We start from the raw sequence: 13,944 nt of genomic DNA, 5'->3' as shown, positions 1-13,944 counted from the left end.
ACAAGTACTCCCTCCGTATTTTAATGTATGACGCCGTTGATTTTTTGACAAACATTTGACCTTTCGTCTTATTTAAAAAATTTATGTAATTATAATTTATTTTATTATGACTTGATTTATCATCAAATATTCTTTAAGCATGATGTAAGTATTTTTATATTTGCATAAAAATTTTGAATAAGACGGATGGTTAAACGTTGGTCAAAAAGTCAACGGTGTTATACGTTAAAATATGATAACATGGAGAGAGTATCAATTAAAGCATTTGGGCAACGGAAAAAAAGGTGTCAAATTATCAAAATTTTCCTTTTTTCTCCTCTCTTCTCACCGGTTCACCAGTGCCAAACCCTACCTCTCCTCCCTCCTCTGTTTCGGCGGCGCATCAGGCGGCGTGGAGGGCGGACTGGTAGGCGGTGCCGGGCCGGGGGTGGTTCGGCGGAGCGGGTGGCGGCGCCGGGGCCGGGCGGCAGGTGTCGGCGGCGCAGGCGGTGGGTGTCGGCGGCGCGGGCGCTGTCTCCTGGCGGCGCGGGCGGCGACTCCAGGCGACCCCTTCCTCGTACCCCCGATCTCGGAAAAGAGGATTATAAGGTAAAAGCACACACAAATCTAACACCACTACAGCGATAAACCCCCCAAACCCCACCACCACGCCGCCGCCGCCGCCGCCGGAGAAGATGATGGTGCCGCTGGATCCGTCATCCAAGCCCACCTCCCAGCGCCGCATCGCGGAGGGGGACACCGTCGTGGTGTACGAGCGCCACGACGCCATGCGCGCCGTCGCCGTGCGCCCGGGGGCCGTGCTCCAGAACCGATTCGGCGTCTTCCGCCACGACGACTGGATCGGCCGCCCCTTCGGCTGCAAGGTCCACAGCGCCGCCTCCGCCGGCGGCGGAGGGGCTCGCGGGGGCAAGGGGAAGGGCGGCGGGTTCGTCCACCTCCTTGCGCCCACCCCTGAGCTGTGGACGCTCGTGCTCAGCCACCGGACGCAGATCCTCTACCTCGCCGACATCAGCCTCGTCGTCTCCTACCTCGAGCTCGTCCCCGGGTGCCTCGTACTCGAGTCCGGCACCGGGAGCGGCTCCCTCACCACCTCGCTCGCCCGCGCCGTCGCCCCGCACGGCCGCGTCTGCACCTTCGATTTCCACGACCAAAGGGCCGCCTCCGCAAGGTACTAATTTTTTTCTCTTATGGACTGTAATATTTGTTTTTCTGATGGAAGAATCGATCACCTGATAAAAATATTTAGGCCGAATTTTGGGGAGAAAAATAAACAGCTGTGTCTAATTTATATATATTATCTTAGCATTCTGCATACATTTTTTTTTCTTATGGACTAATATTTTTCTTATGGAAGAATCGATCACTTATAGAATATTTAGGCCGAATTTTGGGGAGAAAAATAAACAGATGTGACTAATTTATAGATATTATCTTAGCATTCTGCATACATTTTTTTTCTTATGGACTAATATTTTTCTTATGGAAGAATCGATCACTTGATAGAATATTTAGGCCGAATTTTGGGGAGAAAAATAAACCACTGTGACTAATGTATAGATACTTATCTTAGCATTCTGCATAGAGAAGGTAGATTGGTGATAATTCACAAGCAATATTATCCTTTGGTGGTTTCCCTGCCTGATATGATTGTCACAAATCAGAATCACCTGTGCACTTTTGCACACACATTAGCTTGGAGTTGTCCAAGCTTTTTGATGTGAGATCGTTTTCTGTTGTGGTGGTAATGCACGATAAAGTGATTTGTGTGGCACCACCTAGCTGGTTGTATGGAGCTATTTTGCAGTAATGCACAATAAAAGTATTTTGTGTGATATGCTGTTATAGAAAATGACTTTACAGATAGGATAGGGCCATAGGGATGATTTCTCAACTTATGTCTTTGCAGCACCTGTAAGATACTAGGATGATATGATCGACAGGGTTCACCCCCTTTTCAACTCCACTTGAAGCATAACACTAATGTGAAATGCAGATTACACTACAGAGAAAAGTTTACTTGGACTAAAAATTGTTATTGTCACTCAACATGGCACAGCAGATAGAGAACTTATATAACATGAAAGAGAAGATTTTCAGAACCGTGAATCCATGATTGTCCAATACTTCTCCATAGACATATCATTTTGATGGATATTTTCCTTTTTGCAATTGCGATTTGGTTTCCATTTGTAAATAGGGAAGATTTTGAGAGGAATGACCTGACCAGCATAATCACAGTCGCAGTTCGGGACATACAAGGACAAGGGTTCCCTGAGGAACACACTGGTGCTGCCGATGCTGTGTTCTTGGACTTACCCCAGCCTTGGCTTGCAATACCTTCTGCGGGGACTATGCTAAAGCAAGATGGAGTTTTATGCTCCTTCTCACCCTGCATTGAGCAAGTGCAGCGGGCTTGCGAAGCTATGAGATCATGTTTCACAGGTTCAATGCATGCTCAGAATTTTTTTCTGTCAGAAATTGAGGGCGTATTATAACTGTTTTTCATGATTCATGGGAGCAAATGACCCCATTATACTCATAGATTGATTGTGGTACCAATTTGCACATCTGGGATTGAAAGTTTGATTATTTTGCCTTGTGTTGCTTTGGAGTAATTTTGGGAGAGAACTTTACATATTTATTTCGAGTTGTAGCAAACTTGTTTAGTTTGTAGTTTGTACCTTGATAGCTGTTTGGATGACAGACCTTAAGTTAGCTGCTTCGACAAACAGTATTTAAAGTTTCTTGTTTGAGTATGAAAGTTGTAAAGATTTTGCTACAGCTTACAATTTGATGTTTTGTGGGATCCATTTAACTTAGGAGTCATTTTCATCACCATTCAATTTTATTAGTGGGTAGTCTTATTCAGACTTATAATTTGATGATGCGACTCTAGTTCTATCATATTGGAGTTACAGAATGGTGACATTTAGACCCTGAAAAATTATATCCCATTTTGAATATAAATTATCTACAGTTGACTTTACTAAACACTAAACTATTTCTGAATACATAACCATAGATTTGAAAATATTGACCAATAGGTAATACAAGTAAACATTATCCTGAGTTAACCCACAAAAGTGGGGGCTGAACAAAAGTTCTATTTTAACATTTCCGTGTTATAATGCAGATATTAGAACCTTTGAAATTCTTCTTCGCACCTATGAAGTACGAGAAGGTGGTTTGAAGGGTGCCACAACCAATGAAGAGTCTAATGCAGTGCCTCTTGCTCAGAAAAAAAGAAAACTTCTTGCTGCTGCAGAAACTTTAGATGTTAAGCAGAATTCTAGTGTTATGGTTAGGCCTTGTAGCACTGCTAGAGGACACACTGGCTACCTGACATTTGCGAGGCTTCGTGTGCATGGAAACTAAACTGATCCTCCATACAGGTGAGTAGGTATACAAGAGTAGGGATCAAAATTATGTCCTGTTTAAGACCTATAAATTGATACAAACTGCCAATTTATTTCTACCTAGCCACACTTTTATTACTCTTTTAGCGTAGTGCTTTTGTGTTGAGTTGTAACTGTTTGCTCTTGCTCTGTAACTTGATAGGGAAACTTGTGGACTCACACCTTCATAATAGAAGGAAATTGAGTGTGCAACCCCATGTTCAGGTATTCTCTCAAGATTGATTTGGAGATGATCATTCTTTTTCTGAAATACTGTTATGGCCATTTGCTGCCATTGCTGATAGTCAACCAGGGTCACCTGTACTGAACTGCATTTACCTGTACGTCGAGCTGTGGGCCTTGCATTTGTTGTAATGGTGTAGAAGTATTTCCCAGAGTTCCTTTTTAGGAGTACTTGAGGAAGTATTGGGAGGAGTACTTGAGGAGGTATTGGGAGGTATAAGATGCCATACTTCCTGAAGGACAGTAAAAACGCTCTTGTTTAACCTGGCCAAGTGGGCTGGGCATGTTTGGATTTCACGTTTCCATGCGTTGCCAGAAAAGGAATTCAAATATCTATCTTTTTTAATAAATGTGTTTTCACAGGTTGCCGAAAAAAGGTGTGGTATGTTTCTGTTTGATTGATTAGCACCGCCTAACCTCTTTTTCCTAAACCATGTAATACAGTTAATTTAAGTCCTATTGGATGAAACAAATAAACCAGAGCGGTGAATGTACGAATATACTTAGACAAAGTCAAATAAGAGACATGTTGCCATTGCATAAGTTTAGGTGATATCGCCATCCAAGTGATTGAGTAGTTGATATAGATCACACCTAAAATTCTAAAATAGACTAGTTATGCCATTAGCCTCCATGCACAAGCCATAAATAACTTGACTAGATGGCCAGCTAATTGATTAGTAAACTATTTATATAGGACTGTTGTTTTAAAAAAAATACAGATTTTGTTGTAGTACATGGCGACTTTTTGTTTACTTCCTGAACATCTTAAAAGTGAATATTTGGAGGAACACACTCTTAAAAAAACATGATTATTCGCTACTTTCCAGTCGCATAAACCTAGACGTTAATTATGATGTTTTAGACTAGGTTGAAGTTAAACTTTTATAATTTTGATTATAAATGACTTCAAAAATACTTAGTTTAAAGGCACTAGAACAACAAATATAGTTGTATATATATCATAGAAAAACATAGTCAAAGATATATTTCCGAGACTGTTATTGTGCAACACGTCAAGGATACCATGGACATTAAAATATATATTTATGATTAAATAGGAGAGTGTATTCTTCCTACATCAAAATTCGCACAAAAAGAGAACTCTAAGTTGCAGTGTTTCCCTATCAAGTATCAATCGCGAGCTGCATAACTTATATAGTGATAAGGAGAAACCGATGGGGATTTAAAGGCTTGATGCGATGACGCTCTTGCAGGAGAAACCGATGGCTCTCCCGCGTGTCTCGCGTGACGCTATAAACAAACCGAATATACAATGCGAGCAACGCAGCTATAAAAGTTGGCGAACGACATGTAGCATGCATTCCAAGCAGAGCCAGAACAGTGCGTGACACCGTAATGCCGCCGGAGAAGCAGGACGCAACGATGGCGAGGCGACAGCGCCACGCCGTGATGATCCCGTACCCGGCGCAGGGCCACATCACGCCGATGATGAAGCTGGCCAAGCTGCTCCACGCGCGTGGCTTCCACGTCACCTTCGTCAACACCGAGTTCAACCACCGCCGCATGCTCGCCTCCCGGGGCGCCGCCGCGCTCGACGGCGGCGTGCCGGGGTTCCGCTTCGCCGCCATCCCCGACGGCCTCCCGCCGTCCGACGCCGACGCCACCCAGGACATCCCCGCGCTCTGCCGCTCCACCATGACCACCTGCCTCCCCCACGTCGTCGCCCTCCTCGCCGAGCTCAATGACCCGACCTCCGGTGTGCCGCCGGTCACGTGCGTCGTGGCGGACGCCATCATGTCGTTCGCGTACGACGCGGCGAGGCGGATCGGCGTGCCGTGCACCGCGCTGTGCACGCCGAGCGCCTGCGGCTTCGTGGGGTACAGCCACTACCGGCAGCTCGTGGAGCGCGGCCTCGTGCCGCTCAAGGACGCGGCGCAGCTCGCCGACGGGTACCTCGACACGGTGGTGGACGGCGCGCGCGGCATGTGCGACGGCGTCCAGCTGCGCGACTTCCCCAGCTTCATCCGCACCACGGACCGCGGCGACATCATGCTCAACTTCATCATGCGCGAGGCCGAGCGGCTCACCCTCCCCGACGCCGTCATCCTCAACACCTTCGACGACCTCGAGCGGCCGGCGCTGGACGCCATGCGCGCCATCCTCCCACCGGTCTACACCGTCGGGCCGCTCCACCTCCACGTTCGCCACGTCGTCCCCAAGGGCAGCCCGCTGGACACAGCCATCGGCTCGAACCTCTGGAAGGAGCAGGGCGGCCTCCTCGAGTGGCTCGACGGCCGGCCGCCGCGCTCCGTCGTGTACGTCAACTACGGCAGCATCGCCGTGATGACGAACGAGCAGCTCCTGGAGTTCGCCTGGGGCCTCGCCCACAGCGGCTACCCATTCCTCTGGAACGTGCGCCCCGACCTCGTCAAGGGCGACGCCGCCGTGCTGCCGCCGGAGTTCCTCGCCGCCGTGGAGGGCCGCGGCATGCTGACGACATGGTGCCCGCAGGAGCAGGTGATCGAGCACCCCGCGGTGGGTGTGTTCCTGACGCACTCCGGGTGGAACTCGACGCTGGAGAGCCTCGCCGCGGGCGTGCCGATGCTGAGCTGGCCGTTCTTCGCGGAGCAGCAGACGAACTGCCGGTACAAGCGCACGGAGTGGGGCGTCGGGATGGAGATCGGCGGCGAGGTGGAGCGGAGCGACGTGGCCGCCACGATACGGGAGGCCATGGAGGGGGAGAAAGGGCGGGAGATGCGGCGTCGCGCGGCGGAGTGGAAGGAGATGGCCACGAGGGTGACGCTGCCCGGTGGAACCGCGGATATCAACTTGACAAGGCTTATCGACGAGGTGCTGCTCAGTGGTGGGAAGAAGCGTCAAGCTTTGGACGCCCGTGACTGAATCTAAAAGTTTACGATAATATTGTGTTGGCATGTTTATATTGAAAAGGTTTTCTTAAAAATTAATTTGAATCGTATATAATCTTACAAAATAGCAGCAGTCCAGACATCCAATGGTCCACAGTGAGGAAGCACTAGAAGTGCGTGGTTATGTAGCTCCATTCACTAGGTTTAAAATCGTATTGTCGACAATTCGACCTATTCATTTATATTTGTTATTTAATGAGGTTTATGGGATTTATCTGGATCTATCTTTGTAAGTGTGTAAAGGGACACACTTACGGCCAGCAAGTATCACTACTAGAGAAACTATCTTTCGTGGGTTGCCTAAATACCTCAATAGCCCCGATTCATCAAAAAAAACCGGGACTAGAAATCATTTTTAGTCTCGGTTTAAAACTAAATGATCTTTAGTCCCGGTTCATTCATTGTCAGGCCGTGGCAGGCATCCTAGTATCTTTAGTCTCGATTAGTGTTAACAACTGGAACATTAAAGATCAGTGCTTTAGTCCTACCTAGTTGTTTATAAAGAAAAAACGGCCGTGGGAGACAGCTGAGACGAAAAAGCGCACGTGGAGAGACAAAAAAAAAATCTCTATCTTTCTATCCCTTGACCTTATTTCCTTCCTATCCTTATCTTCTTATCTCTTATCTTCCTCCTCCTCTCCTTCCCCGGGCCCTCCCCCTCCCCCTCCTCCCTCCCCTCTTCATTAGCTACGGCCGTGGCGGCCGGATGCGGCAGCTGGGTGGCAGGGCACGGCGGGCGGCGGTAGGCGGCGTGGCGCGACGCGGCGGGCAGCGGCAGGTGGCAGCGTGGCCGTCGCGGAGGGCTGCGGCAGGCTGCAGGCGGCGGCGCCCAGCACGGCCGAGGCTGTGACTGATGTAATTTTGTGTTGTAAATTTGGAATGATTTTTAGATGTTTTTGTGAATGATTTTGTGATATAAATTTGTGGATGATTTTGCATTATGATGTAAATTTGTGGATGATTTTGTGATGTTTGTGTGAACGTGGATGATTTTGTTATTGTATTTGTGAATGATTTTGTGAATGTGGATGATTTTATCTGAGTTCAGTTAGAAATCAATATTAAAACAGAAAAAAACAATGAAAAGGGAAAAGAAAAAAAAATCTTTAGTCCCAGTTAGTAACACCAACTGGAACTAAAGATGGCTTTTGCAAGCACGTGGTGCATCCCTCTTTAGTTCCGGTTGGTGTTATCAACCGAGACTAAAGATGACGATCTTTAGTCCCGGATTCTCTCTCCCGGTTTACTTCCCGGGATTAAGGGGTTGCAAACTAGGAGAGATAAGGGTTTCTCCAGTAGTGTGTGGTGCGAGTTCAAGGTAGAGAGTACGCACATGCGTCTCCCTTAATAAAAAAGTGAGAGAGGTCACTTCATCTGCGGTTGTTGAAGTGATACTTGGTAAGCCATCATGCAATACTCACTCAAGCCTTCAACGAGTCAGTTATAAGTAGGATATACATCACTATGACACTGAAGAGTCATAGTGTAGGAACCAAGCTCACAAACCATCAACACTCTGACAAAAAGAAAAATGTCATGGCCTACATAAGAAGGTGTGGTGAGGTCCTAATTCAGGGAAAATACATGATTATAGTTTGCTGATCAATTATGAATGGATGCATGGAGCCAAATCTCACATGGATAAGATAAGATGTTAGGTCTAATGAGAATTGGAGGCACCTTGCAACCAACTGTCACATTGAAGATCAGAGTGATATCACAGTGCTGTTGGGCGAGCAGAGGAACAAACTTGCGTGCTTGTTCCTTGAGATTCTTTCCCTACACGACTCTCTATGCGAGATGTTATTTCCACGCACATTTCTGAACAAGCTGCGCCTATCTTCTTCACAGCTTCTCACTTCTGGATATCAGCTACCAATACTGTCCCCCTCCTGTTCCACGTACATTTGGTTTTTCGCATTAGCTTCCAGTTTGTTTTAGGCAGAAGATTGAAACGCTTGACCTCGTTAATCAATTTGCAAATGGAGGAATCTTGTGAGAATTTCATGGGAATTGAACTAATTCCTATATGAACTAGCTGCAAATTTTCTGTGAGCCAAAGAGCCTTAAACAAAGGGCAAGTGGGTGTTTGTATCCAAATTTATTAATGGCGTATAGATTTCAGAAATTTGGTGTAGTCAATCGATAGATCACCAAATTTGTATTTGTATCCAAATTCATTAATGGTTACACATGATATAAGGCAAAATTTGGTTATACCACAGGTGAAGAGGCCGGTTCTGGAAAATAACACTAAAGGTTCTGTCCACAGGTGTCCATCTTCTATGCTAACAGAGTTAGCTGAGAAAAAGAAAAGAAAAAAAACCTTCAGGCTACACCTGCTGCTACCGTTGACAGAGTTCTATATAACGCGGAATGCAGAAAAAAGGCCTTCTGGGTACTTCGGAATCGGAGAAATTTTTGGAGAATTCAATCCGAAATAGTTTAAAATGTAAACAAATTTTGACCAAATTTGAGTTAATTTTAGTTAATTCACAGAAAATTTAAAAAATCTATTGTGGGGATTGAAATTTTAAACCGAAATATGAAACCTTGCGATTGACAACGATAACTATGACCTCGAGTCAACCCGCCGTTTGACCGCCACACATCTTCTGTGCTAGCCAGTAGCCACTAGCTGCCATCCCTTCTACCTCCGGATCAGTCGACCCCATCACTGCCGTGCCCATGATATTCGCTCAAACAGAGCCAATTAATCAACTGAACTTTGAAGCTGAAAATTCAGAATTGTTTGGGAGCACAAAGGGACATAACAAACTTATGAGCAGGCAGAATGTGCTCAATGGGTGAAACTCGACGTTGGAGATCCTCTATGCCGGCTTGCCTGTGCTCAGCTGGCCGGTCCTCTTTTGCCAAGCTACTAACTACAAGTAAAAGTGCATGAAATTGGGGTTTCATATCCTATACTATAATGACTCTACCATTAATATAAGCACTGACGTGTGGGATAATAAAAAGGTGAAAACCATATACCAGTGACTATAATGGTGAGGATCCTCACCCAGAGTGGGTTATTGGGATGGAGATTGGCAGTGAGGTTTAGCGGTAGGGGCAGCAGATGCGGTACAAGCAGCAGAATGGAAGGAGATGCATGTGCGGGCTATATATGCGACATGTGGGTCCCATAGTGCCACTTGACCTGACATTCGTTTTTCGATAATGTTTATGGATTTACCATTGATCTATATATTTAAGATATAAAGGGGCGCACTTACTAGTGTGGCTGCCATGTGAGTTCGTGGTAGTATGCGTACACGTCTTTTGTGTAATGGAAAAAGAAAATATGGATCGCTTGATGTGGTTGTTGGAGTCATATATGACTCAAGCCTTCAACCAGACATGTTCAGCTATAAATAGGATGCATCACTTCGACACTTACTGTCGTATATTGAGGATCAATAGTGTAGAAACCAAGCTTAGACACCATCAAAACTCTGAGAAATGAAAAGGAAATGTCATGGTCTGCATAGGAGGGTGAGGTTCTACTTTAAAAGAAAATAAGGCAGTAGTTTGCCCATCAATTATATATAAATGTATATACTCGGAACCATATCTCAAACAGATCACTTAAAAGACTCCAGGCCTTGACTGATAAGAATTGGAGGCACCAGGAACTAAAGTTCAGTTCATTGTGACATTGGGTGTCAGACCACACAGGTGTTGGGCAAGCGAAGGCATAAAACAAGAGAGTATAAGAACACAAGTTGGGAATATATAGTATAAAGCACAAGTTCCAGCACTCCGAATTCTCGAACCAGTGTGTTCAGAAAAGTGCATACCAATGACCACAAGGGGGTAGGATGTAGATCCCATTCTAACGACATATCCCATGAATTGCATATACTCCCCTACATGATGAAGCATTGAAGCTAATAGCAGAGGGAGCATATGACAGAGTTGCATTGTGAAAGGTTGGGAATTGGGATGGCATAGTACTATGGTCATTAGAGGAATTAAAGAAGAGAGAACCAATGGTATGATTGGTTTTATGCCTTATAGGTGAAGTTTCTAGAGTTAACAGATATTGCTGCGGTATTTGAGGCATGTTTATATTGGAAGCTTGCCAAAATTCTGCAATATAAAAATTGGTATGATTGTGAACGCTGGCAGCCAAACATACCCTACGTAAGGGCATTTTGATCATTCTCTCTAATGTAATAAACTGAGTATTCAAATGAAAATATTGTGAATCGGCCTTGCTACCTGATATGATTCATAGCAAATTAAAAGAATTAAAGTGTATATACATGCTGAGGGAAACACTTAGGGGTCTTCCGGCTAGCTTCACAAGGTCTTAGGCTAGACGATATGGGTTTGAAGCATCACCCCTTCTAATTATTTGATATTAGGTCATTTCCTAATATTTGCTTTTTTTATATATTCATGCTAAGCCATATATGGGCCTGTTTGTCCAGAATCGTTAATATGTTGACACGGGACCTATGTTTTTTCTTTTCTTTTTATCTTTTCTGTGTCTGATAAAACTACTATTTTAACAAGTTTAACATCCCAGTTTCAACCAAAAAATAAATACATTGTGGAGATTATGGATACCCCATACCCACATGGCATGTACATCCGACTGGGTATAAGGGTACCATATGTAGATAGAATATCTTTAAGGGGCTCGGGTTAAATTCCTAACTTGTGTATCATGGAAATACTGGGGTCCTAGTCGGTTACGATTGTATTTTATCTTTTACTTGCCTATTCCGTTAGGAATATGGGCTGTATGTTGTAATACAGACTCCTCTCACTATATAAGGAGAGGTCCGGATGACTCTTGGGGCATAACTTTTCTTCCAGATTATACAATCAATAACACACTCGGTGGATCAATCTCTGGACAGGAGTAGGGTATTACTTCTCATTGAGAGGGCCTGAACCTGTATAAAATTCATTGTCTTCATACCCATCTATTTTTTCATCTTGATAGCCACCCTTTTTCTTATTGCCGAAATCTTGTTTCGACATGCATGTTTAACATCCGGCCCGTTTAGTGTCAATCAACTGACAGGGAGTACTGAAGGAAGAAAAAAAACAAGATGCAGCGTGGTATATATTGTGTTCAATAGGCGCCGTATGCCTTGTTAATTGCCCAGCCTGAGATTCATTGCATAGAAAAGAAATTGAGAGCCATATATATATGGGCCTGTTAGGCCAGAATCTGTCTATTGCTGTATCAATATAGCTCCATTAATTCAACTGACAAGGACTAACTGAGGCCGCATAACGGTTAATCTTGCTATATTCAAAATGGCATTCAATCTGCAACACAACGAGAGTTCTCCGTTTCATATTATAAGATCAAATTCTTCTAGTGTAACCATGTTAATAGAAAAATATAGCAACATTTTCAACACAAAATAAATATGTTGTATATAAAAATATTCAACAATGTATTTAATAAAACAAATTTGGTGTCATAGATGTTATTATATTTTTCTATAAGGTTGATCAAACTTGATGAGGCTTGACTTTTAACAAATCCAAAATGACTTAATATGAAACATAACAATGCACGAGTTTCTTTTTTTGACCAAGAGAATACACAAGAGCTGACAACACTTAATTATATATGTTTTCAACAAACTTGTTAGTTTTATTTGTGAGTGTCCAGATTTTAGACCCAGAGAGCTTTTAAAGTGCTAGGTACCTCTCAAACTACTCAGTATCCACCCTTGATTTGCTAAAGGGCAACTTAGGGAAAGCACTACAATGGTAATTTAGCAATTGTTTCAGCCGTAACAGCCTCTGTACTCATTCCTGGTTGTTTGCTGCTACGTCTAATTAATTTTTAGCCAGATTGATGAACTGGCCGCTGGATACAAGCCCCAATTCACTAATTCTCATTTCCACTTGTTGCTCGATACCATCACTATATGGGGGAAACTCTAATCACTATGTTTTCACCCACTATATCACTGCCACCTACGCAGGCTTCATCCACTAAACCAAATCTAATTAATTTCTTCTTGCCTCTAATGGTTGATATCTAAAATTTGACTTTTAGTCATTCTTGTAAACCCATTTGTGCGAAAGCAAGATATACTTTAATTTTAATCATGCTTTATTTCACAGTTACATATGGCCTTAGCTATTGATCAATTATCAGTTTATTGTCATTTACACAGTTTGTGATTAATGGATTACTGATCAATTACATAGCTCTTTCAGTATGTGCAATCGGCCTTCTCTTCCACCTCTAAACGCATGTTTGTTCCCTGTAATCGATAACGGGAACTTCATAATACATCCGGGCCTCCAGGGCCATTCACCATACAGAACTGCTCCATGATCCCAAACAACAGATTTACGAAGAACAACTGAACTTCTTATACCGATCTAATATGATACTATAGACAAAATTACCGATCTAACCTTTCAACCAATCTATAAGCTAATATCTGGCCTACTTTTTAAGTACCTTTTTATAGGTACCTTGTATTGTAAACCATTAGATTAGGTTGGATCAACGGTCATCTTCATTTCCAAGCACCGGAGAAACTCTCTTTTTTCTTTTTTTTAATAAAAAAGTCACTTTTTTCTTAAAAAGAAGTCACCAGCCTTCTCTGAGCCTTGGATGATAATTCAAGCTTAGAGAAAAATAAAACAAAATCCCACATATAAAAATAATTAAAATTATTATTCTAAAACTCTTTATAAACCACTTAAGATTATTTGAAGTCAAGTCCAATACTTCGGGAGTTAAGTAAATGCATGTGTTCCCATAAAATATGATGATATCGCGCATCGAATCGATTCAGTAGGTGGTAATACAAATAAACAATCCTTCACCTAAAACAGACAGATCATATATACCCTCCAAGCTGAAGCTGTATATAACTACCCAGTTTCGCTATACGTATTTGTCGCGTTATAACAATTTGCGATAATCAAATGCATAATACGTTATTGTTATTTCCCAACACATCTGGCTGGTTCCCTGTTTTTCTATTAGCCACGAGCTGCGCCCCGTCCACGCTTTGCATAACTGATAGTCCTGTAGTAGCCTAAAATATACTCTCTCCTATTTTTGTTTTTAATGGATGATATTGTTGACTTTAGAATAGATATATTTGATTATTCATCTACTCCCTCCGTTTCACAATGTAAGACTTTCTAGCATTGCGCACATTCATATAGATGCTAATGAATCTAGATATTATTATATATATAGATTTATTAGTATATATATGAATGTGAACAATGATAGAGAGTCTTACATTGTGAAACAGAGAAAGTATAAATTTTAAAATTCTACTAGTATATAAAAATATAAGTTATGCTAAAAAGTACCTCCAATCATAAAAATCACAAGAAGATAAATCATCTATCTATTATATTATATACTTAAAAGTCTATTAAACTTCCTATAAGCGCTCCTAAGCCGC

General features: G+C 43.1%; 2 protein-coding genes across 2 annotated transcripts; both read left to right on the top strand.

Moving 5' to 3' along the window:
- The first annotated feature begins 340 nt into the window (after window positions 1–340).
- LOC4335490 (uncharacterized) lies at window positions 341–3,988 on the top strand. The gene is made up of 4 exons (XM_015778006.3): window positions 341–1,168; window positions 2,198–2,442; window positions 3,134–3,392; window positions 3,559–3,988. The coding sequence occupies exons 1-3, from the start codon at window positions 675–677 to the stop codon at window positions 3,373–3,375; spliced, it is 981 nt and encodes a 326-aa protein (XP_015633492.1). The 5' UTR covers window positions 341–674; the 3' UTR covers window positions 3,376–3,392; window positions 3,559–3,988.
- A 937-nt stretch (window positions 3,989–4,925) lies between these two features.
- Window positions 4,926–6,720, top strand: LOC9271167 (7-deoxyloganetin glucosyltransferase). The gene has a single exon (XM_015779614.3). It carries the CDS (start codon window positions 4,998–5,000, stop codon window positions 6,501–6,503), a length of 1,506 nt encoding a protein of 501 aa, XP_015635100.2. The 5' UTR covers window positions 4,926–4,997; the 3' UTR covers window positions 6,504–6,720.
- Window positions 6,721–13,944: the final 7,224 nt, after the last annotated feature.

The sequence above is a fragment of the Oryza sativa genome, chromosome 4 (assembly GCF_034140825.1).
Source record: "Oryza sativa Japonica Group chromosome 4, ASM3414082v1".
Taxonomy (NCBI): Eukaryota; Viridiplantae; Streptophyta; class Magnoliopsida; order Poales; family Poaceae; genus Oryza; species Oryza sativa.
The sequence above is the reverse complement of the archived record's forward strand: the minus strand, read 5'-3'. Positions and strand labels throughout refer to the sequence as shown.